Below are 26,830 nucleotides of genomic sequence, written 5' to 3'. Positions count from 1 at the left end.
TTCTCCTCGCTATTTGCTAGTCTCTACTTGCTGCCAACTAGTTGTTAACTAGCTTGTCGCTCCACGCTACTCGTTAGTCGCTATTCGCTGCTCGCTAACAGCTTGTAACTCCTTTGCTACATGCTAGTCCTTACTCGCTAGTTGCTCCTCGCTATTTGATAGTCGGTACTTGCTACCAGCTAGTTGCTACTAGCTCATCCCTCCACGCTACTCGTTAGTCGCTATTTACTGCTCGCTAAAAGCTCGTCACTCATTTGCTACAGGCTAGTCCCTACTCGCTAGTTGCTCCTCGCAATTTGCTAGTCTCTACTTGCTACCAGCTAGTTATTAACTAGCTCACCGCTAAACGCAACTTGTTAGTCACTATTCGCTGCTCGCTAGCAGCTCGTCACTCCTTGCTACATGCTAGTCCTTACTAGCTAGTTGCTTCTCGCTATTTGCTAGTCGCTACTTGCTGCCAGCTAGTTGCTACTAGCTCATCACTCCTCACTACTCGTTAGTCGCTATTTGCTGCTCGCTAACAGCTCGTCACTCATTTGGTACATGCTAGTCCCTACTCGCTAGTTGCTCCTCGCTATTTGCTAGTCGCTACTTGCTACCAGCTAGTTACTAACTAGCTCATCGCTACACGCAACTCGTTAGTCACTATTCGCTGCTCGCTAGCAGCTCGACACTTCTTGCTACATGCTAGTCCCTACTCGCTAGTTGCTCCTCGCTACTTGCTAGTGAAAAGCATTGCAAAGTAAAAAAGAAATTTTATGATTGCAAAGCCAAATTAATATTTTGAATATTTCAGTTTCAAACTGTACTATCCCTAATTGAGAGTCATTTTCATTTGTATTATGTTTACTTATTGAGGAGTTCTTCACCTCCCGATTACCATGGTTAAAGGGGAACATTATCACAATTTCAAAAGGGTTGAAAACAATAAAAATCAGTTCCCAGTGGCTTGTTGTATTTTTTGAAGTTTTCTACAAAACTTTACTGGTCCCGGAATATCCCTAAAAAAAGCTTTAAAGTGCCTTATTTTCGCTCTCTCGAAGCCACTGTTCATTTTCCTGTGACGTCATACAGTGCTGCCAATGTAAACAAACAATGGCGAATAGCACAGCAAGATATAGCGACATTAGCTCGGATTCAGACTCCGATTTCAGCGGCTTAAGCGATTCAACAGATTACGCATGTATCGAAACGGATGGTTGGAGTATGAAAGTATTGAAGATGAAACTGAAGCTATTGAGCGAATAGCTATTGACGCTATTCATAGCCATAGCATGGCCGAATAGCTGCGTTAGCATCGCCGGTAAAATGTGCGGACCAAACGATCAGGACTTTCGCATGTTGTGACACTGGAGCAACTTAAATCCGTCGATTGGTAAGTGTTTTTTTCGCATTAAATGTGGGTGGAAGGAAACGTATTATAGTTTCAAATGTACATAAAGCTATAGCCCAAATAGCATGTTAGCATCGATTAGCTGGCATTCATGCCGCGACCAAATATGTCTGATTAGCACATAAGTCAACAACATCAACAAAACTCACCTTTGTGATTTTGTTGACTTTATCGTTGCAAATGCATCTGCAGGTTATCCATACATCTCTCTGCCATGTCTGTCATCGCCGGTAAAACGTGCAGACACTCCGGCACATTCAATGGGGGTCTGGCGGCAGATTTCTTGCCACTTTTGCATCTTCGGGCCACTGGTGCAACTTGAATCCCTCCCTGTTAGTGTTGTTACACCCTCCGACAACACACCGACGAGGCATGATGTCTCCAAGGTTCCAAAAAATAGTCGAAAAAACGGAAACTAACAGAGTTGAGACCCGGTGTTTGTAATGTGTTTGAGAAAATGAAAATGACAGCTTTCTTACCTAGGCAACGTCACGTACTGACGTCATCGCTTCAAGCGGGCTAAACAGAAAGGCATTTAATTCGCCAAAATTCACCCATTTAGAGTTCGGAAATCGGTTAAAAAAATATATGGTCTTTTTTGTGCTACATCAAGGTATATATTGACGCTTGCATAGGTCTGGTGATAATGTTCCCCTTTAAAAAACACTGCAGTAATGAGAAATACAAGTTTATCGCGTTTAACAAGGGTTACTTGCATTATTATTATATATTACGTTTAATTTGATGTCCAAACAATTCTGATAATATAGGCAGAAATGTGTGGGATAACATACCAACCAGCTACGCCAACTAGTGGTTGGGAGGCTCGTAACTCAAATTTTTACTGAAGCTTTGGTAACAAAAACCTTCTAAGATGAAGTACTTTTACCCAGAAGTACCAATGTACGTCACCTCTGATTTCCCGGTCTAGTCTGTGTCCGTCTCTCTGATGGTCCGTGGTGTCTTCATCCACACCAAATAGTCCGGAACCAGAACTAAGGTCTGCTACTTTTATCATCGTCTGCTTGGTTTATTCCACTGTGGTGACTATTCACAGGACAATGTCCCCTCCCCCTCCCCCAATGTGCTGTTTGCTTCCTCGTAAATCTCCCGCCAGACCAGTCCCTCGTCTTCACACGAACTGTCCGTGCGTCCGTACGCTGCAACATTCCTGCGCACGCCGCTGCTGAGTCACCCCGGCGGCGACACATGTCTGCTGGAACTCCTGTTTGTCTTGTCTCCGTGTGTTTGTAGTGGTCCGTCCACACGTCACGTCACGGCGCCGGAAGAACCCGATGATATCTTCCAAGGACCCTGTTCATTTTGGTGGGCAAGTCAGCTCATTTCTGTCCGTCATGTTTCTCAAACTCTTAAGAATATTGTAAGTAGGGCTGGGCGATAAAACGATATCAATATATATCGTGATAGACACGTAATCGATAACGATAAAAAACATTCGATATATATTTGTTCTATTTCGGCGCAAGAAACCAGAAAAAGTTTGAGAACCACTGGGATAGACTTTATTTGACCATCAATGGGGAAGTTCTGTGGTTTCTGTGCAGATTTGACAGTAACAACAGTAAGACACAATGAAAACTAAAAATACCTAAAGAATTATAATAACACAACTATGCACACTAAACACTTGCCCTATGTGTAACTAATAAAACACAAACATTTACAATGGATAGTACGTCTAGCTTTAATGCTATTGTGTGCTTAGCTGTTGTGTAGCTGACAGCTCTCCATATTTACCTTTTGTAATGACTGATTAAAATTACTCACTAAAATAGTAGAAAAGACCAACCTTTCGATGGTACCATATTATGAACAGTATGTCTAGTTTATATGCTATCGTGTGCTTAGCTGTTGAGTAGCTGCCAGCTCTCCATGTTTACCTTTTGTAAAAGACGGACTAAAATAACTCACTAAAGTAGTAGAAAAGACCAATCTTTCGATGTTACCATATTATGAACAGTGTTTCTTGCTTGTTTGCTTAGCTGTTGAGTAGCTGCCAGCTCCCCATGTTTAGCTTTTGTGAATGACTACAATAATCCGTAAAACATATGAAAAGTCTGACTTTTCGCGGTTACCATATTATGAACTTTACGTCTAGCGTGTATGCTATTGTGTGCTTAGCTGTTGTGTACCTGACAGCTCTCCATGTTTACCTTTTATAAATGACTACAACAACTCAATAAAACATAAGAAAAGACCGACCTTTTGATGTTACCATATTGTGAACAGTATGTCTAGATTGTATGCTATTGTTTGCTTAGCTGTTGTGTAGCTGCCAGCTCTCCATGTGTACCTTTTTGTAAATGACTGACTGAAATAACTCACTAAAATAGAAGAAAAGACCAACCCTTTGATGTAACCTTTCCAATGTTACCATATTAGTTTAATTTTCCTGAAGGAACTCTCCTGAAGGAATCCATAAAGTACTATCGATCTATATTATAAACAGTGGTTCTAGCTGTTGTGGAACTGCCAGCTCTCCGTGTTTACCTTCTGTAAATGACTAATGTCTAAAATAACTCACTGAAATAGTAGAAAAGACCAACCTTTTGATGTAACAGTATTATGAACAGTATTTCTTGTTTGTGTGCTTAGCTGTTGTGTACTACAATAACTCACTAATACATAAGAAAAGAACAACCTTTAAATGTTACCATATTATGAACAGTATGTGTTGCTTGTATGCTATTGTGAGCCTAGCTGTTGTGTAGCTGACAGCTCTCCATGTTTACCTTATGTAAATGACTTCAATAACTGTAAAACATAAGAAAAAAACGACCTTTCGATGTTACCAGATTATGAACAGTATGTTTAGCTTGTATGCTATTGTGTGCTAAGCTGTTGTGGAACTGCCAGCTCTCCGTGTTTACCTTCTGTAAATGACTAATGTCTAAAATAACTCACTAAAATAGAAGAAAAGACCAATCTTTTGATGTAACCTTTCCAATGTTACCATATTAGTTTAATTTTCCTGAAGGAACTCTCCTGAAGGAATCAATAAAGTACTATCGATCTATATTATAAACAGTGTGTCTAGCTTGTATGCTATTGTGTGCATACCTGTTGTTTAGCTGTCAGCTCTCCATGTTTACCTTTTGTAAATGACTACAAAAACTCCGTAAAACATAAGAAAAGACTGACATTTTGATGTTACCATATTATGAACAGTACGTCTAGGTTGTATGCTATTTTGTGCTTAGCTGTTGTGTAGCTGACAGCTCTCCATGTTTACCTTTTGTAAACGGCGTCAATAACTCTGTAAAACATAAGAAAAAAAACGACCTTTCGATGTTACCATATTATGAACAGTATGTTTAGCTTGTATGCCATTGTGTGCTAAGCTGTTGTGGAACTGCCAGCTCTCCGTGTTTACCTTCTGTAAATGACTAATGTCTAAAATAACTCACTAAAATAGTAGAAGAGACCAACCTTTTGATGTAACAGTATTATGAACAGTATTTCTTGTTTGTGTGCTTAGCTGTTGTGTAGCTGACAGCTCTCCGTGTTTATCTTTTGTAAATAACTACAATAACTCACTAATACATAAGAAAAGAACAACAATATGGTAATATTATGAACAGTATGTGGTGCTTGTATGCTATTGTGAGCCTAGCTGTTGTGTAGCTGACAGCTCTCCATGTATACCTTTTCTAAGTGACTCCAATAACTCACTAAAACATAAGACAAGACCAAACTTTCTATGTTACCATATTATGAACAATATGTCTAGCTTGTATACTACTGTGTGCTCAGCTGTTGAGTAGCTGCCAGTTCTCCTTGTTTACCTTTTGTAAATGACTGACTAAAATAACTCACTAAAATAGTAGAAAAGCCCAACCTTTCAATGTTACCATATTACGAACAGTATTTCCTGTTGTGTGCTTAGCTCTTGTGTAGCTGCCAGCTCTCCATGTTTAGCTTTTGTAAATGACTGACTGAAATAACTCACTAAAATAGAAGAAAAGAACAACCTTTCAATGTTACCATATTATAAACAGTATGTTTAGCGTGTATGCTATTGTTTGCTTAGCTGTTGTGTAGCTGCCAGCTCTCCATGTTTAGCTTTTGTAAATGACTGACTGAAATAACTCACTAAAATAGAAGAAAAGAACAACCTTTCAATGTTACCATATTATAAACAGTATGTCTAGCGTGTATGCTGTTGTATGCTTAGCTGTTGTGTAGCTGCCAGCTCTCCATGTTTATCTTTTGTAAGTCACTGACTGAAATACCTCACTAAAATTGAAGAAAAGAACAACCTTTCAATGTTACCATATTATAAACAGTATGTCTAGCTTGTATGCTATTTTGTGCTTGGCTGTTGTGTAGCTGCCAGCTCTCCATGTTTAGATTTTGTAAATGACTGACTGAAATAACTCACTAAAATAGAAGAAAAGAACAACCTTTCAATGTTGCCATGTTATAAACAGTATGTCTAGCTTGTATGCTATTTTGTGCTTGGCTGTTGTGTAGCTGCCAGCTCTCCATGTTTAGCTTTTGTAAATGACTGACTGAAATAACTCACTAAAATAGAAGAAAAGAACAACTTTTCAATGTTACCATATTATAAACAGTATGTCTAGCTTGTATGCTGTTGTGTGCTTAGCTGTTGTGTAGCTGCCAGCTCTCCATGTTTAGCTTTTGTAAATGACTGACTAAAATAATAGAAGAAAAGACCAACATTTAGATCTTTTTAGCTTTGCACAAGTAAACAAAGTGCCAGACAATCTTAATCTTTGCATTTATAGTGTATCGTAGATTTTAGATGCAAGCTGATATCGGACTAATATCGGATCGGAACAGCCCTACTTTGCGTACTCCTTTTACCCTTTCAGCGTGCTCGCGTGTCCCTCCTCTATTTGTGCACCACACCCTCTGCAGACATTTTTTTACTGACCTGGCTTTTGTTTGGCTGCTGCCTGACCCATTATTTTTTTTTGCAGTAAATTTGACTTCCTTTTTTCCTGTGTGTGCCCTTTAAAAAGTTTGAAAGCGCCAAATTTAGCCCAGCTGGAGACGTCTGGAAGTTTTAAGTGAATTTCAGCGGTATTAAAGAAGCCATTTAGCGTGTTTTTGCAACAAAAAAAGAGCACAAAGTGTTTGCTTTGGTCTGAAACGACTGGAGGCACGCCTTCAAATGTAAACTATAGAAGGCCAAAGGAGTTTTGTTTGTGTCCTCCTTCTGCCTTCAGCCTTCCTTGTCAACCGGATGACTTTTTTTTCTTTTTTCTTTCTTCTATTGAACAAAGTTGGCAGAATCGCTGATTTGACTGTAAAATACTCGCCGTGTCACGAAACACGTGGAAAGTACGAGTCAGGACCATCTGTGTTTGTTTATGTTTGAAACAGAGTTGTTGCCTGCAGTCGAGTACAAATTAAGACTTCTTCCTTCTGCGTCTTTGTCTTGTGTTTTATCAAGTGTACGACAGTACAGTGTAATGTATTGTAACACAGGGTTGTCCAAAGTGTGGGCCGTGGGGTATTTGTGGACCTGCAGCTAATTTTTTAAAGGCCTGCGGCACATTTAAAAAATAATATCACTAAGAAAACATAAACAAATGCAATATAAGCACAAAAAGGTGCAATATACATTGGGAAAAACAGCTGACAAAGTGTAGGATAAAAGATAGATTTTAGAAAATGAAATACTAAAAACTAGTGAAATTAGCTGTCCATGCAGCTAGTTATTTATATTATTCACATGTGAATAATGCTGTATGATAACTGTATTTATATTATTCACATGTGAATAATGCTGTATAACAGAATGTATTTATATTGTTCACATGTGAATAATGCTGTATAATAGACTGTATTTATATTGTTCAAATGTAAATAATGTTCTATAATAGACTGTATTTATATTATTCACATGTGAATATTGCTGTGTAATAGACTGTATTTATACTATTCACATGTGAATAATGCTGTATAATAGACTGTATTTATATTATTCATATGTGAATAATGCTGTATATCAGAATGTATTTATTTTGTTCACATGTGAATAATGCTGTATAATAGACTGTATTTATATTATTCACATGTGAATACTGCTGTATAATAGACTGTATTTATATTATTCACATGTGAATAATGCTGTATAACAGAATGTATTTATTTTGTTCACATGTGAATAATGCTGTATAATAGACTGTATTTATATTATTCACATGTGAATAATATTCTTTAATGGACTGTGTTTATATTATTCTCATGTGAATAATGCTGTATAACAGAATGTATTTAATTGTTCAAATGTGAATAATGTTCTATAATAGACTGTATTTATATTATTCACATGTAAATAAAGCTGTATAATAGACTGTATTTATATTTTTCACATGTGAATAATGCTGTATAATAGACTGTATTTATATTTTTCACGTGTAAAAAATACCCAAGTGTTTATTGTTTATTGTGAGCGAACTGTGGTGCTGAATTTCCCCCTTTATATTGTATTCTATTCTATTCTATTCTATTTTATTCTGTATATATGTATATATCTTGAAATTAGTAGGATTTTTAAGCTAGTAGTAAGTATTTTATTCTGAAAACAAGCATTATTAAACCTGCAATTCTTGATTTAAGGAATGTTTAAACAAGATTTATATGTGGGCAAAACCAAAATATCTTATTTGAATAGGTATTTTCTTAACTAGAACTAGAATAAGCAAATAATAAATATTCATGCCAAAATTAAATCATGATGTAAAGTCAATGATTAAATGTGTAAAAAGCTCTTAAAACTAGTGATATTTCTTGAATTTTTTAAAAAAATTCCAAATAATTTGCAGTGTAACTTTTACTTTCAAAACTGGCATTGCTATTTTTTTTTTTTTATAAAAACGTACAATGAGTGATGTAGTTTAACTTAATCTATTCTAGAGATTTAAAGATTTGAAAGTAAAAGTTAAATTTTGATATAGAACTTATTTTTTCTTCTGTAAGTGAAAAGCATTTTGGACCTGCAGTCTGATTTCTTTTTAAACTGTGATTGTTTAAAACAGAATAGTGAATCAAAAGCAATGTTGTTATGAATTATTGACCTATTTTTTAGTCTCCAATTAGGTCACAATAAATACTTAACTTTGAAGATTTTTTGGGGGTAAATATTGCATATTTTGTGTTTTTGACAAAAAAAACATGAAATATATAAATATAAAAACCCTTAATGTCAAGGGATAGATGCGAAGTTCATATTTTAGCAATTCAAGTAGTATAATAAGTATATACTTATATCTATTCATATATGTATGTATATCTTTGTATGTATATATATATGTATGTACATATTAGGGTTGTATGGTATACCGGTATTAGTATAGTACCGCGATGCTAATGAATCATATTCGGTACTATACCGCCTCTAAAGAAGTACCAGTCCCCCACTTGTCATCGTCACGTCGTGTCATGCAAAACGCCTTCAGGACAAGGTGTTTTAAGACATGGCTAGCTAGTTAGCGCCTTATGCCTGTCCGTAGTCAGCGTGTTGTAACTTCTTCAAAATCACTAATCCTTGTTTCCATGGAGACAATTCAAGTATGAATAATTCATGTATCAACCCTGTAGGATGAGTGGTAGCTATGCATGCTTCACGACACACCGCAGCCGTGATAATGGACGATTAAAATCTTGCCTATAGTTGACAAAGTCAAGACAAGATTTCCATCTGTCCGATCACTGACCATACCTGCTCAGTGGCTTAGTGGTTAGAGTGTCCGCCCCGAGATCGGTAGGCTGTGAGTTCAAACCCCGGCTGGGTCATACCAAACACTATAAAAATGAGACCCATTACCTCCCTGCTTGGCACTCGGCATCAAGGGTTGGAATTGGGGGTTAAATCACCAAAAATGATTCCCGGGCGCGGCCCCCGCTGCTGCTCACTGCTCTCCTCACCTCCCAGAGGTAATAATTTCGCCACACCTAGTGTGTGTGTGACAATTATGGGTACTTTAACTTCAATTAAGACGATTATCTTAACTTTTGAACACACTAATCACATGTGAATGAAGGGCATACCTAGCCAACAGCCATACATTTCACACTAAGGGTGGCCGTATGAACGTTGACTTAATAGCCGGCAACCTTAGTGAGAAGTAGCAAGAGGATTGTGTCTTGTCTACTATTGAGCATGGTGGTGGTAGTGTCATAGACAGGGGCTCCACGAGTGGTGCTGTGGTTTATTAATGGAAAATATTGATTAAATAGCCAGCAACACAAGTCAGAGGCAGGGTAATTGTGTGGTGACTACAATCGAACACCGCTGTGTTATAATGCTTGGCGGCACGAGTGCTGCTGACACTGGAGGAGCTGCGGTTCATTGAGGGCAAAGATGAATTCCAACATGACAGAAAACCGCTATACAAGCTGTACACAGATTACTCTAAAGTACATCCAAGTGTATTTTCCCCCCGAGATGCTGCAGATAACTATTTGATCAGAAGCTGAAGCTGTCGCCATGGTAACCGAGAGCTTTGACGCCGGCAGTTGGCATGGAGACGTCGCTCCTTCAGAGACATGCGGGTGTACGGTCCGTGTGATTTAGCCGCATGGTGCACCGCAGAGCTGTCTCCTGTTTTTTTCATGTCCAAAACTTTACAAGGTTAACTCGCAAGATCCGTCCTCTTGTGTTCCGCTCCATTCGGCCGCCGGGAATCCCAAGTATTCAAAGTCAACTTTTGACTATTAGAAGATATTTCAACAGAGCCAAGCTTGGCCAACACAAGGAGGAAGTAGCCGTCATTGTTTTTTGTTGTTGTTTTTTTTTAGCAGATGTTATGTGTCTTCCAAGTTCTAACGCTGTCATAAAGACATTTACTGGGTGGTGGTTGCACGCGGACATGACGCCATCCGTTCATCACAAAGACGTCGACATTCAGTCTTTGGACTCAGCTTGATGAGAGCCAGGTTTCTTTGTGCGGGTGTTTTTGTTTTTAACATTCCTCTTCTCTTTCTGAGGCCGTTTAAAAAAAAAAAAGAAGAAAAAACCCAAAATAATGGAAACTATTTTTGAGCGCTGTTTTGTAGCAGGACCTCAATTTTTCAAGAATAAAAAAAAACAAAACCAAGATCTTCATTTTGTGCCACTTTGGCTGCTTCAAACATGGCTGATGTTGGTTTATGGAGCCCTCTCTAGTGTGTTTATGTACGCTCGAAGCTTTTAAGACCCACTTGGAGGGATGCCGTGGGATCCTTTTGACCCTGGCCTGCATTCTAGAAGCACTTTTATCTTCTCCCCTCCCCTTCACTTCTTCTCTGGCACTAACAAGGCAGCGGGTCTTTTTGAATGTCACAGTACCATCCATCCATCTATCCATCCATCCATCTTCTTCCGCTTATCCGATGTCAGGTTGTGGGGGCAGAAGCCTAAGCAGGGAAAACTAGACTTTCCTCTCCCCAGCCACTTCGTCCAGCTCTTCCCGGGGGATTCGAGGCGTTCCCAGCCCAGCCGGGAGACATGGTTACCCAACGTGTCCTGGGTCTTCCCCGTGGCCTCCTACCGGTCAGACGTGCCCTAAACATCTCCCGAGGGAGGCGTTCGGGTGGCATCCTGACCAGATGCCCGAACCACCTCACATTTGGGAAAATAATGTTTTCCAGTATTGAACTACAGCACCCCAGTACGGGCAGCACTCGTGCAGTCTCAGACTGTGGCACTACCAAGGGAACGAGTCTTCCGAATGTCATAGTACATTTTGGAAATTAATGTTTTCCAGTATTGAACCACAGCACCCCAGTACTGGCAGCACTCGTGCGGCCTCAGACTGTGGCACTACCAAGGGAACGGGTCTTCCGAATGTCACAGTACCTTTGGGAAATTATTGTTTTCCAGTATTGAACTACAGCACCCCAGTACTGGCAGCACTCGTGCAGTCTCAGACTGTGGCACTACCAAGGGAACGAGTCTTCCGAATGTCATAGTACATTTTGGAAATTAATGTTTTCCAGTATTGAACCACATCACCCCAGTACTGGCAGCACTCGCGCAGTCTCAGACTGTGGCACTACAAAAGGGAGCGGGTCTTCCGAATGTCACTGTACGTTTTGGAAAACGATGTTTTTCAGTAATGAACCACAGCTACTCCATACTGACAGCACTTATGCATTCTCAGACTGTGGCACTACCAAGGGAGCGGGTCTTCTGAATGTCACAGTACATTTGGGAAATTATTGTTTTCCAGTATTGAACCACATCCCCCTAGTACTGGCACCACTTGTGCAGTCTCAGACTGTGGCACTACCAAGGGAGCGGGTCTTCCGAATGTCATAGTACATTTTGGAAATTAATCTTTTCCAGTATTGAACCACATCTCCCCAGTACTGGCAGCACTCGTGCAGCCTCAGACTGTGGCACTACCAAGGGAACGGGTCTTCCGAATGTCACAGTACCTTTGGGAAATTATTGTTTTCCAGTATTGAACTACAGCACCCCAGTACTGGCAGCACTCGTGCAGTCTCAGACTGTGGCACTACCAAGGGAACGAGTCTTCCGAATGTCATAGTACATTTTGGAAATTAATGTTTTCCAGTATTGAACCACATCACCCCAGTACTGGCAGCACTCGCGCAGTCTCAGACTGTGGCACTACAAAAGGGAGCGGGTCTTCCGAATGTCACAGTACGTTTTGGAAAACGATGTTTTTCAGTAATGAACCACAGCTCCTCCATACTGACAGCACTTGTGCATTCTCAGACTGTGGCACTACCAAGGGAGCGGGTCTTCTGAATGTCACAGTACATTTGGGAAATTATTGTTTTCCAGTATTGAACCACATCCCCCTAGTACTGGCACCACTTGTGCAGTCTCAGACTGTGGCACTACCAAGGGAGCGGGTCTTCCGAATGTCATAGTACATTTTGGAAATTAATCTTTTCCAGTAATGAACCACATCTCCCCAGTACTGGCAGCACTCGTGCAGTCTCAGACTGTGGCACTACCAAGGGAGCGGGTCTTCCGAATGTCACAGTACCTTTGGGAAATTATTGTTTTCCAGTATTGAACCACATCACCCCAGTACTGGCAGCACTCGTGCAGCCTCAGACTGTGGCACTACCAAGGGAGCAGGTCTTCTGAATATCACAGTGCATTTAGGAAAAAAATGTTTTTCAGTAATGAACCACAGCTCCCCAGTACTGACAGCACTTGTGCAGTCTCAGACTGTGGCACTACCAAGGGAGCGGGTCTTCCGAATGTCATTGTACATTTTGGAAATTAATGTCTTCCAGTATTGAACCACAGCTCCCCAGTACTGGCAGCACTCGTGCAACCTCAGACTGTGGCTCTAACAAGGGAGCGGCCCTTCTGAATGTCACAGTAAACTTTGGAAATAATGTTTTCTACTAATGAACCACATCTCCCCAGTACTGGCAGCACTCGTGCAGTCTCAGACTGTGGCACTATCAAGGGAGCGGGTCTTCTGAATGTCACAGTACGTTTTGGAAATTAATGTTTTCCAGTATTGAACCACATCACCCCAGTACTAGCAGCACTCGCGCAGCCTCAGACTGTGGCACTACCAAGGGAGCGGGTCTTCCGAATGTCATAGTACATTTTGGAAATTAATGTTTTACAGTAATGAACCACAGCTCCCCAGTACTGGCAGCACTTGTGCAGTCTCAGACCGTGGCACTACCAAGGGAGCGGGTCTTCTGAATGTCACAGTACATTTTGGAAATTAATGTTTTCCAGTATTGAACCACAGCTCCCCAGTGCTGGAAGCATTTCTACAGCCCCAGACCATTACCACTTCCAAATGCCACATTTCCCATCGATGAACCACAGCTCCCCTGTGCCCGCATCACTCATGCATTCACTGTAGGCAAGGCAGAATGATCTTTCTGCTCACTTGTGTTTACTGCTATAATGGTTGTGTGTTGACTTATTTTTAGTGGATGGTAAATCTAGGCCGCCGTACAAGCTGTACACTGACTACTCACAAATATATCCCGGATTCCTTTGTAGAAGAACTACCGTATAGCCTTGAATTGCCGCCGGGCATGTAATATGTGCCTGTCTTGTTCTACTGCCGGGTCAAACTTGCTTCAATAAATTATTAGCGCATGCTTACTATTACCGCCGGGTCAAATTTGTGACAACACGAGGGACGCTTCTCCTGTCGTCATTTTCAAAATGGCGGAGGCAGCAAGGTCGGCATTTTGTACCACTCAAAGAGCCATTTTGACCCATTACGCAACAACATGTAGCTGAGATAGGCGCCAGCGCCCCCCGCGACCCCAAAAGGGAATAAGCGGTGGGAAATGGATGGATGGATGGCATTAAAAACAACAATGGGAGCCGCAAAACTGTTTTGAAATGTACAATGAAATTACACAGCATAAAGAGTTTTTTTTGCTTGTTCTATCGTGTAAACCAGGGGTCTTGTTCATCAGCCACACCGGTTACACTGAAGGTTTAACACTCCTACTAATATGCACCACACTGTGAACCCACACCAAACAAGAATGACAAACACATTTCGGGAGAACATCGGCTCTGTAACACATTATAAACGCAACATAACAATTACCCAGAATGCAATGCATCCATGACTACTGCTGCTTATATTATACACCCCGCTAGCACCAAACCACGCCCCCCGTCCCCTCCGTGCGTCGGTTGGTATTTTCAGCCTTCAGTGCTGAAAATAATAACCATAATAACGATTTTATTTACTAAATGTGCTCTTCGTGATGGTATTCTCACATTACTCTCAATTTTTTACTGCATGCCATTGGTAGGCACAGGGCTGAGAAGAGGTTTTAAAGTTATTAGCGCCTGATTACTATTACCGCATGCCTTGAATAGGCTCAGGAGTGAGAAGAGGTTTTAAATAAATTAGCGCCCCGGCGGCTATTCAAGGAAATACGGTACTTGCTGAAGTGGTAGGGCTGTATTCACTCTTGTGAGGAACTCTTAACACAACAGTTGATTTTCTGTTGATGACACTTGGAAGAGTGACGGTTTGTAACGAGTTCCACAAGTCTAGGTCGTACGGTTTGCTCCCCGCCCGTTTTCATTCTCACGTCAAGAAAACAATGCCATCAAACGTCTGATTACGCGTCCAGCAGAATGCAGCCGGCGAAATCCCTGCAATGTGTTTGCCAGACCAGTAGTTGGCGATGTGGTAGTCGTAGCGAAGGGAAATTCCGCTCCTGCAGATTTGGTGTCGGTGACCTCGGCGCTGGCAAGGCTTGTGGGAAAAGAACATTTAGCAGATGCCAGAGTTCAGCCGCCCGGAGGATTGTGGTGTTAGTTAATCTGACCGTCCTCATTCCTCTTCTTCGTCGACAGAGTGTACCAGCCTGGAACGCTCAGAGCTGATGCCTTGCCGCTGTTCAGACTACCAGCCCCCACCTCTCCTTAATCCCCTCACAGAGTGTCTAACCGCCCCAGCCTCATTAAGCTGTCACACTCCCGCCTTGACGGCAGCATTTAAACATCCAGGCTGCCGCCATGCAGAGAAGCCAAGCTGGGCTCCCGGCAAACTTTTAAGTGCATTGTGGGTGTCAACTAGAGCTGGGCAATATGGCTGAAAACTGTATCACGGTGATAGTGTTTTATATCGGATGATATCAGGAATTGTTGATATTGGGTGGCGACTTGTCCAGGGTGTACACCACCTTCCACCCAAATGAAGCTGAGATAGGCCCCCCCCCCCGCCACCCCAAAAGGGACATTCACACACTAGGGCCAATTTAGTGTTGCCAATCAACCTATCCCCAGGTGCATGTCTTTTGGAAGTGGGAGGAAGCCAGACTACCCGGAGGGAACCCACGCATCCACGGGGAGAACATGCAAACTCCACACAGAAAGATCCCGGGCCTGGATTTGAACCCAGGACTGCTGGAACTTCGTATTGTGAGGCAGACGCACTAACCCCTCTTCCACCGTGAAGCCGGATTTTTAATGACTTATTGAAAATAAGGAGCAGGAGAAAAAACATATTGAATGTAAACATTTGGTATCACTTTAGTATGGAAAACTTATTCTAAGTAACAAATACTTAATTTAGAATTATTTGGAGACTAGGGCAGGGGTCGGCAACCCGCAGCTCCGGCACTTTGGCAACTCTGATTAGGCTCAGCTACATAATCGTTGACCCCGGACATTACCCGGGGTCAACGTTCTCCGATTTTCCCTCGGACTACAATATTGAGGGCGTGCCGTGATAGCTTTACTTTTAACGTCCTCTACAACATATCATTGCGCCTGCCTTTCACGCAATGCTATCTGCGTGCCGACCGGACGCGTGCATTTCGCTGCTTTTATCGTCACATGTACGAGATTGCAAGCCATACTGGGTGATACAGAGTACACTGAAGGTTGTGATGTAAACAACTTTAACACTCTTACTAATATGCACCACAATGTGAACCCACACCAAACAAGAATGACAAACACATTTCGGGAGAACATCCTCATAGTAACACAACATAAACGCAACAGAACACATACCCAGAATTCTTTGCATCCATGACTATCAAGGGTATATTTTCACCCCCGCGCCCTCAACCCCGCCCACCTCAACCGACCAAACCGGGTTTGGTGCTAGCGGGGTGTATAATATAGTCAAGAATAGTCATGGATGCAAAGGATTCTGGGTATTTGTTTTGTTGCGTTTATGTTGTGACTGTGAGGATGTGCTCCAGAAATGTGTTTGTCATTCTTGTTTGGTGTGGCTTCACAGTGTGGTGCATATTAGTAAGAGTGTTAAAGTTGTTATATCACAACTTCCGTGTAAACTGTATCACCCAGTATGCCTTGCAGTCGTGTACGTGTATCTGCGGAAGCCACATACAGCATGTTGCTGGACTGGCAAGCTGTTTGTACATGTTGTAGAAGGCGTCTAAGGCAATGGCTTCATAGTAAGCCCTTAATATTGTTATCTGGGTGACCATCAGCAGTTATTCGCGAGAATGGTTGCGGCTCCCATTATCGTCTTCATTTTGTGAAAAGGGTCAAAATGGCTCTTTGAGTGATAAAGGTTGCCGGCCCCTGCACTAGGGTGACATATAAGTGTTAGGGTTACTAATAAGTAATAATTCTGAGATATTGAGGGAAGACTCTTAGTTAATGGCCTACTGGTTGTATAATAAGGCCATGCAGAATAAGGCATTAATAAGTACTTAATAATGACTAACTAAGAGACAATATTTGACTTATTTGCATGTTGATAAGAAATTAATTAATGGTGAATATGTCTAAATTGCATGTTAATAACCAACTATATGGGGCGGTATAGCTCGGTTGGTAGGGTGGCCGTGCCAGCAACTTGAGGGTTCTTGGTTCGATCCCCGCTTCCACCATCTTAGTCACTGCCGTTGTGTACTTGGGCAAGACACTTTACCCACCTGCTCCCAGTGTCACCCACACTGGTTTAAATGTAACTTACATATTGGGTTCCACAATGTAAAGCGCTTTGAGTCACTAGAGAAAAGCGCTATATAAAATATAATTCACTTCCTTTCAACTAATTAATTAATTAATTAATGGTGAAAAGGTTCCCCATAGGGCAGCGCGGTGGGAAAGGGGTTAGTGCGTCTGTCTCACAATACGAAGGTCCTGAGTTCAATCCCGAGCTCGGGATCTTTCTGTGCGGAGTTTGCATGTTAATGCCCGTGACTGCAAGGGTTCCTGTCGGGTACTCTGGCTTCCTCCCACCTCCAAAAACATGCACCTGGGGATAGGTTGATTGGCAACACTAAAAAAAATTGCCCTCATGTGTGAATGTGGGTGTGAATGTTGTCTGTCTATCTGTGTCGGCCCTGTGATGAGGGGTGACTTGTCCAGGGTGTACACCGCCTTCCGCCTGAATGCAGCTGAGATAGGCTCCAACGACCCTCAGCGAACCTGAAAGGGTTTATAAATAGGTGTATAAGTATATATCATAATTATCGTGACTAAAATGATCATGGTTACTATTATTATGGCTGTAATGTTGAATGTGCTCAAAAAATACACACTGAAAATTTTTTTTTTTTTTTTTTTTAACTAAAATAAATAAACACATGGTTAGAAAACCACTATTTTGCAGTGTTGGTGTTTCTTATGCCTCATTAGTCTTTTTATTGTATCTGTTTTAATCGCAAAGCTTTTATCGTCTTAATTTTAGTTGGCACTGTATAGCACTTCAAGATCTATTCTAATGAGGAGTACTTAACATGCATTTTTTTCAATTGTTGTTATTTACTATGGTGAGCGTTGTGGTCCATAAAACACCCCCGTCTCGTATTCCTCCGAGTACAGAACAATCACTCTGTTCTAAGAGAGCACAGCATGCAGGTGGAATGTGCACAATGGTTAACATCTTAGTTGCTCTGACAGTAATGTTCGTACATAAATTTTAATTGGTGTATGTCGCTTCTTAATTGGGAAAGACGTTATTGTGTCTTGTTTTCATGTTAAACTTGTGAGCTGGCGCCAGTCAGTCCGTGAGTTTGTCAAAGCACAATTATCAGTCACGGTTTTTCCGTCATTTAAATTTGAAACAGTGATACTAACCGTCTAGAGCAGGGGTCACCAACCTTTTTGAAACCAAGAGCTACTTCTTGGGTACTGATTAATGCAAAGGGCTACCAGTTTGATACACAATAAATAAATTGCCAGAAATAGCCAATTTGCTCAATTTACCTTTAACTATATTTTATTATTAATAATTAATGATATTTCTCTTTGTGGAAACACTGATCATCTTAATGATTTCTCACAATAAATATATATAGAAACAGTAAAATATCAATATGCAACACTTTATTTTTATATTTTCTCTAAGTGCACATTTTTCAAATTGAACTTTTTCAAATGATCACTTCTAAGACAGTCTTGGGAAATCACAATATCCCATTTTAACTAGCTAGCCACTAACATTTTTTAACAAGTCATGAATTACTTTGCAACATGTTTGTACAAATAATAACTCATGTAAAATCCAAAAGTCAACACTCAAATTTTTAAATATATCATGTCACCAAATCTGTTATCTGTTTCTTTGTCAGTTAGTGGGAAGCCTGGCATTGTATGCTGTTAACTAGTGTGTTGTACTCTGGTGTGTAACTTGACACTGCAACTCTGAGTGAGTCTTGCAGATGTGCATCAGTGAGGCGTGTTCTGTGTTTGTTCTTGATGAAGTTCATGTCAGGAAAGGCTAATTCACAAAGATAAGTTGAACCAAACAGTCTTGCAACCTTCATAGCTGCTGCGCAAGCACCACTGTACTTTTCTGTGTCAACAAGGCACCAAAAGTTTGGTGCAGCCTGGTGGGCTTTAAATTTTAAATTGTCAAGAAAGAAGAGGAAGGAATTTAAAAGGTAAAAAGGTGTATGTGTTTAAAAATCCTAAAATCATTTTTAAGGTTGCATTTTTTCTCTAAAATTGTCTTTCTGAAAGTTATAAGAAAGCAAAGTAAAAAATAAATACATTTATTTAATCAAGTGAAGACCAAGTCTTTAAAATATTTTCTTGGAGTTTGAAATTCTATTTGAGTGTTGTCTCTCTTAGAATTAAAAATGTCAAGCAAGCTTGCTAGTAAATAAATAACATTTAAAAAATAGAGGCAGCTCACTGGTAAGTGCTGCTAATTGAGCTATTTTTAGAAAAGGCCAGCGGTCCTTACGGGCTACCTGGTGCCCGCGGGCACCGCGTTGTTGACCCCTGGTCTAGAGTTTCAGCGCAGTTTTCATTGATAAAAAATATTAATACATTTGTTTTTAAGATCTGTTGTGCCTTCAAGTACCCCCATTGGAGAAATGTTGAAAGAGCCATATTAGACCAAAAATACCCCCCCAAAAAATCTGTCTGTAGCCGCAAAAAAATAAAAGCCTTATATACAGTAAGTGTTATAATGAAGACAATACATGATGTAAGTGTCTATATTAGCTTACTATCAGAGGTTGATGCAAATCTTCGTTGACAGAAATCTTGTATTTTCATTTGTATTCTACACATTTTTGCAACATTGGAAATCATTAGTAAAATGGAGGCTTCTCACAGGATAAGATAACTCCTTGAAATTACTGGCTCAAAATGGCCAAAAGTATAGATGTTTGTGTCCAAGTTTAAGGAAACGACAGGCTGTCTTCTTCTAATAGATTTATTACAATCTTTGCAAGCTGGGTAATGTTTGCTGTGGTCTGGAACAACATGGCGGATAAAACAACTATCAGAAATGCAGCCAATATTACAGATAGATAGTGTGTTATAAGACATGCAAAACTAAATTAAACACACAGAGGACATAAGTAAAGGAAATTAATTAATCTAAAATATACCTACAAATGGGGAATAATGATGCAATATGTACCTACAGCTAGCATTAATAGCATGTTAGCATAACCAAATATGCCTGATAAGCACTCCCGCATATCAATAAAATCAACAAAGCTCACCTTTGTGCATTCACACACAGCATAAAACGATTGATTGACAAAATGAGACATAGAACGAGTGGCATAAAACACGTCTTTCTGTGGCAGCGTCGGAGAAAATTGTATATGTAAACAAACTACGATGAGTTCAAGGATTGACGAAATTAGTAGGACAAAATGGTGCTTGCCAAATACTCTCTTCAGTGACGCATGTTTAATATAAACAGATGGATTTCTAACAATTAGGAAGGTTTGTGTCATGTTGTCCTTCTACAGAAAATTTATGAAAACAAAACTTTTTTTTTTTTTTTTACTTATCTTTTTCCATTTTCACACATCTCTGAAAGAGGTCTAGGGAACTACTAAGGCGGCACTAAAGAGTCCATGAGATGAGATTCTGGGTTGATTTGGTCCAAAAATGTTGATTCAGCCCTCATTATTTCCCCTTCTCTCCCCATACACACACACACACACACACACACACACACACACACACACACACACACACACACACACACGGTTACGTGGTGATGCACATTCTCCTCTCATGTGGAAAAGGCAGTGCGTGAATGTAGGTCATCTCCACAGTTGCACGCCTCTGCCCCACAGCAGACTGAATCTCCCTTCTTCCCCAAACCCCAGCCAGGAATTCCACGCAAATTCCACTCCCGCGCCAACTCTGAGACGCGAGCCGACCCGCGGCGTCGTTTGCCTGTCCCGTCTCGCCCCGGCCAGCGCGGGTATTCAAGATATCTGCTCGTCGGCGCTCTCGGCCCGGACTAATCCGAGGTGGCGACGTGCCCCTGGAAAGTGACATCATGGCCGTCTGGGCCAACGTGGTCACGGCTCGTTCCCAGACGTTTGGTATGCGGCGAGGCAAAAAGTAGCGGTGTGTCGTCACGTTGGCACCATTGTGCGACTATTTGCACACACTTATACATTTTGTTTGCTTCCTTTTCGTATGTCCTTTCAAGGCACTTTTTTAATAACATTGTGTTCCAGTTCTATGATTAACTACATTCCCACATAAAATAAACAGCTCTGGGCTATTTCTATATTACTTAAAAGAAAACTGTTTTTGTTTAAAATAAAATGCCAAAGAGTCACTTAGCAAAAGTACATTGTTTTATTTTCCCATATTCAAAAAGCGTTACTGTTCAATTTACACTGTTAAAACATGCCCGTAAAAACTACTGAAAAATAATTTATTGCAGTAGTAAATGCAGTGGAAACGGTAGATACCGTATTTCCTTGAATTGCCTCCGGGGCGCTAATTAATTTAAAACCTCTTATCTCACTCCTGCGCTTACCAAAGGCATGCGGTAAAAGTAAGCATGCGCTAATTATTTCAAAACCTCTTCTCACTCCGGCACTTACCAAAGGTATGCAGTAAAAATTTGAGTGTGATGTAAGCTTGGACCTTAAATCCTACTGAATAGCTCTTAATCTTCTTCCCTTTATACCATGGGTGTCAAACTCTGGCCCGCGGGCCAAATTTGGCCAAATTAGAGCTGGCCCGCCGATGTAACACCACATTCACCGCTAATACTCATACTCGTCAACCCTCCCAATTTTCCCGGGAGACTCCCGAAGTTCAGTGCCCCGCCCCAAATTGCTCCCGATTTCCACCCAGACAATAATATTGGGGGCGGGCCGTAAAAGCACTGCTTTTGGCATTCTCTACATGTTGCCACGTCCGCTTTTCTTCCATAAAAACAGCGTGGCGGCCCACTCACATAATATATGCGGCTCATACAAACACACGCAAGTGTATGCAAGGCATACTTGGTCAACAGCCATACAGGTCACACTGAGGGTGGCCCTATAAACAAGGTTAACGCTGTTACAAATATGCGCCACACTGTGAACCCACAGCAAACAAGAATGACAAACTCATTTCGGGAGAACATCCGCACCGTAAAACAACATAAACACAACCGGACAAATACCCAGAACCCCTTGCAGCACTAACTCTTCCGGGACGCTACAATATACACCCCCGCTACCACCAAACCCTGTCCCAACTCAAACCCCCCGCCGAAAAAAGGCATTAAATCTGTGTTTTTATTTAATTTGATATGCCATTGATATTTTTTAATTATTATTTGAAACTGGATTTTGTATGTCACTATAAAGTTATATAAGCCTTGCTTGGTCAATATTCAATGCAAAACGTGTTTGGGTCCCTATTAAAGGGTTAATTTGTTCAACCTCGGCTCGCGGCTTTGTTCAGTTTTAAATTTTGGCCCGCTCTGTATTTGAGTTTTACACCACTGCTCTATGCGATTTCAAATGACTGGTGTTGAAATCAGCCTCATCCATTTTGAAAATGATGACAGGGGAAGTGTCAGTCGTGACGTAATGAGTTTGACGAGGCGGTAATACTAAGCATGCGCTAATTATTTTGGGAAACGAGTTTGACCCGGCAGTAATTAAAGGCAGGCGCATATTATATGCCCTGCGGCAATTCAAGGAAATACGGTAACCTAAATGACTGCGGTTGTAATACCTAGAAAACACTTTACTGTGAAAATTTAAAAAAAAAGTACAATATATTAGCAAATACCGTAATCACATGGAAATACTCAGAAATTTACAGTATGTGTCTAGATTAAATTAAAAATAAACGGCAGATTGTGCATTTATTGCATACCTTGATGGTTTTAGGGGTTTGTGTTAAAGCAGACCTGGGCAAATTAAGGCCCGGGTGCCCCATGTGGCCCGTTAAGCTTTTCCAACTGGCCCGCCGGACATTCCCAAATAATTTTTTTTAGATCTTTAAGATGGAAAGTGTAGCTGCCATTATCATGTTTTCTAATGACCGTAAGTCTTGAACTGTACAAAGTATTTCAATGGTTGGAATCTGCACTTTTGGATGATATACCAGTTACTATGGTAATCTAATTAGTTACTATGGTAATCTAACTAGTGACTATGGTAATGTAAGTTAGAGCAGCTCAGACGAGGCACCATGCTGTGTGGGCGTGAAGCGTTTCCACAGACGCGGAGGGAGACTCACAACAAAGTTCTAAAGCTTATTTATGTATCAGATATATCAGTTTTTAGATGGATTTATTTTGTACCTTTCGCGTTCATATTTCACTGTTTGTTGCATTTTTGTTGCGTTTCACTTGATTGTAAAATGTGTCGATCAAAAGGGGGTGTGACGTTCATATTTTGTCAGTAAATATTCAGTGTTTTATCCATCATAGAATAATTTAAAATTCCATTACGTTTTTCAAGGCGGTCTGTCATAATGTTTTTAGCATTCAATCAGACATTATTGTTAGGTTTTGTATTAGTATTCCTAAAAATAGATATACCGGCCCCCAGACACATTTTGTTTCTCTAAATGTGGCCCCCAAGTCAAAATAATTGCCCAGGCCTGTGTTAAAGTGTTAGCCTAGTTAAAGGCCTACTGAAATGAGATTTTCTTATTCAAACGGGGATAGCAGGTCCATTCTATGTGTCATACTTGATCATTTTGCGATATTGCCATATTTTTGCTGAAAGGATTTAGTAGAGAACATCCACGATAAAGTTCGCAACTTTTGGTCACTAATAAAAAAGCCTTGCCTGTACCGGAAGTCGCAGACGACGACGTCACAAGAGTGAGGGCTCCTCACGTCCTCACATTGTTTATAATGGGAGCCTTCAGCAGCAAGAGCTATTCGGACCGAGAAAATGACAATTTCCCCATTAATTTGAGCGAGGATGAAAGATTCGTGGATGATGATATTGATAGCGAAGGACTAGAAAAAAAAAAAGTAAAAAAAAAAAAAGGCGATTGCATTGGGACGGATTCAGATGTTTTTAGACACATTTACTAGGATAATTCTGGGAAATCCCTTATCTTTCTGTTGTGTTGCTAATGTTTTAGTGAGATTAAATAGTACCTGATAGTCGGAGGGGTGTGTCCACGGGTGTCTTGAGGACAGTCTCTGAGGAAAGTCGACGTCAGCTGCATGGACGGCGCAAGCTCAGCTGATCTCCGGTAAGAGGCGACTTTTTACCACACATTTCTCACCGAAACCTGCCGGTTGACAAGTGGTCGGGAACCATGTTCGCTTGACCGCTCTGATCCATAGTAAAGCTTCACCTCTGTGTGTTTGTGTGGCTAAAGGCTAAAGCTTCCCAACTTCATCTTTCTACTTTGACTTCTCCAATATTAATTGAACAAATTGCAAAAGATTCAGCAACACAGATGTCCAGAATACTGTTTAATTGCGCGATGAAAAGAGACGACTTTTAGCCGCAAATAGTGCTATTTCCTTACAGTCCGTGACGTCACGTGCACGCGTCATCATTCCGCGATGTTTTCAACAAGAAACTCCGCGGGAAATTTAAAATTGTAATTTAGTAAACTAAAAAGGCCGTATCGGCATGTGTTGCAATGTTAATATTTCATCATTGATATATAAACTATCAGACTGTGTGGTCGGTAGTAGTGGGTTTCAGTAGGCCTTTAACTTTTGGCTCACAACATGTTTTCTGGTATTTTTGTGGCAAGTGGATTTCAGACATGTGCTTCATTGTAAACTGCATTGAAATGAACCACGCAGTTATTTAAAAGATACATAGCATTTAAGGCAAATTTTTAATAGCTCACTTTATTGTGTTATGAGTTGTCCTGTGAAAGGTTGTACAAATACTTTCAAGTTAAAATCCTCATATACCAATCACGTGTTTCGGAAACAGATATTTTGCAGATACTGAAATTGGTGACGGGGCAGAACGATGGGGCTGTTTTTAGCGTTCCTGCCTCACAGTGAGAAAGTTCTGGGTTCGATTCCCGGGCTTGGGGTCTTTCCGTTTAGAGTTTGTACGTTCTCCCTGTGACTGCGTGGGTTCCCTCCGGGTACTCAGGCTTCTTCCCACCTCCAAAGGCATTCACCTGGGGGTAGGCTTATTGGCAACACTAAAACCACAGCTGAAAGTGTTTTACCCTAAATTCTATATATTTTTTTGTCAATAAGTTAACATATCAGTTTTTTTCATAGTATTTACCAAAAGCAATGCCATTATTTACTGTAAATTTGACGGATTCAAAATCAACATACCAAAATGTCCTATACATTGTGTCTGTTTTTTTACGGTGAATTCCTAGTAACCACACAAATTGTGCAGATTTTTATTTTTATTTTTACAGTGTGTGTGTGTTGCCCAAAAATATAAAATATACGTGTTAAATAAAACCTCTACCTTGTTTTTAGGCAATACTTAGGTCTACTACGCTACTGTGTTTTAATGTTGTTCCTTATGGTGGTACTTTGGGAGCTGAGTTCAAGAACAGTTTGAGAACAAATTGTAATAAAACGTGAGGGTTGTACTCGCCAGTCATGTTGACGAAGACCAAAATCTTTTGTTTGTCGCCTCCAAGGTGCCTTCGCCAAGGTGAAGGAGAGCCAGCGCATGACGGACGAGGGCAAGATGGACCAGGACGAGGCGGACGGCATCCGTAAGCGCTGCCGGACGGTGGGCTTCGCGCTGCAGGCGGAGATGAGCCACTTCCACAGGCAGCGCGAGGTGGACTTTAGAGACATGATGCAGGCGTACCTCAGGGAGCAGATCGCCTTCTACCAGCGTGTGGTGCAGCAACTGGAGCGCTCGCTGCGCATGTACGAATGTCTTTAAGGAGGATTTTGTAGGGCGTACTGGCAGTACGCGTCATAATTTAAAGTATTACCGCGACAAGGTACAGGTTTTCAATACTTCCCTTGTTCCCGTTGTGGACCCCCATTCAATCCCTTTGGATGCACTTTGACAACCATATTGACTTCAACCTTCCCCCAAATATGGTCAACTCTTTCCTGTTTGTCAGACTCCGCCCCCTTACGTGGACCACCTACTGATCAAACCGTCACGTTTTTGCCGATGTGCCTTCATGTCGCGCTTTCCACCAGGCGGTCCGGTTCAGCTCGGTGCGCTTTGGCACCCTTACCGACTTCTGACGATGAGAACACAATACCTTGTCCGTGTGTGGCATCCCGATGCATCACTGACCAGTTTTCTCGGCACTTTATTAATGATGTAAATGCAGACCTTTAAGCGTGTATCCCTATGTCTTCTATTGGAACAGAAGTGTGCTACATTTTTTCATTCCGGATCACTTATTTTGGTGACATTTGAATATGCAAACGCAAACATTCCTGAGAATAAAGGTGCCAAAAAATGTATGCATTCATTTTGGTAATAATCTCAACTTTTGATAATGGACACACAAACTTTTTGGCACACTATTCCCTTACTTGGTACCTTAGAGAAATATGCCAAAATAGATAAATTCCAGATCAGTTATTTAATTATTATTTTTAATTGATACGCAAACCTTCCCATACTCTGTAGAATAAGCGTTTCTTTTTTTGGCAATCATCTAAACTTTAAATGATGGACATATAATCCTTCCACGTTTAGTACTCTAACAGTTATTTGCCAAAACGAACACATTCCACATAAGCTATTTTGGCGAAATTCGATGAATTGAAATGCAAACTCTACGCTACCCCGAAGACTAAGGGTGCCCCAAAAAATGTTCCATTTTTTTGGGGCAATCATCTCACTGAGTGCCAATAAAAACACCAAACTTTAAGTACACTATCCCCACACTTGGTACCCTGCCAAAAATGTGCCAACACATACATTCCATGTCAGTTTTTTTTTTAGCAACATTTGATGATGAAAACACAAAACCTCCGGTACCATTAAGAATAGTGGGGCTAAAAAAAAATGTATCCATTATTTTTGGCAATCATCACAAATTTTTTAAAAACATAAACCTTTATGTATTTATCCATGTGCCTGGGACCCAAACAACAAGGTGCCAAAATGTATACATTCCAGATAAGTTATGTTGGCAACAAAACAGTGTGCCAAAAATTAATACACAAATTTGGCAATCATCAAAATTTTTGATGATGGAAAGACAGACCTTTAGGTAGACTATCCCCGTACCTTAACAGAATTCTGCCAAATGAAATACTTTCCAGATCAGGTATTTTATTAACATTCAATGAATTGAAACCCAAACTTTTCCGTACCCCGTAGAATAAG

At 40.8% G+C, this 26,830-nt stretch overlaps 1 protein-coding gene across 1 annotated transcript in view; it reads left to right on the top strand.

Moving 5' to 3' along the window:
* snx33 (sorting nexin 33) overlaps positions 1-25,956 on the top strand; it is a 42,634-nt gene extending 16,678 nt beyond the window's left edge. Inside the window, exon 2 of the mRNA XM_061894600.1 lies at positions 25,161-25,956. Within this exon, the coding sequence (XP_061750584.1) occupies positions 25,161-25,414 (254 nt within the window). The 3' untranslated portion in view covers positions 25,415-25,956. The remainder of the gene's footprint in view (positions 1-25,160) is intronic.
* Positions 25,957-26,830: the final 874 nt, after the last annotated feature.

Source organism: Nerophis ophidion, linkage group LG03 (assembly GCF_033978795.1).
Source record: "Nerophis ophidion isolate RoL-2023_Sa linkage group LG03, RoL_Noph_v1.0, whole genome shotgun sequence".
Lineage (NCBI taxonomy): Eukaryota > Metazoa > Chordata > Actinopteri > Syngnathiformes > Syngnathidae > Nerophis > Nerophis ophidion.
Note: the sequence above shows the minus strand (reverse complement) of the source record. Positions and strands in the feature narration are given on the sequence as shown.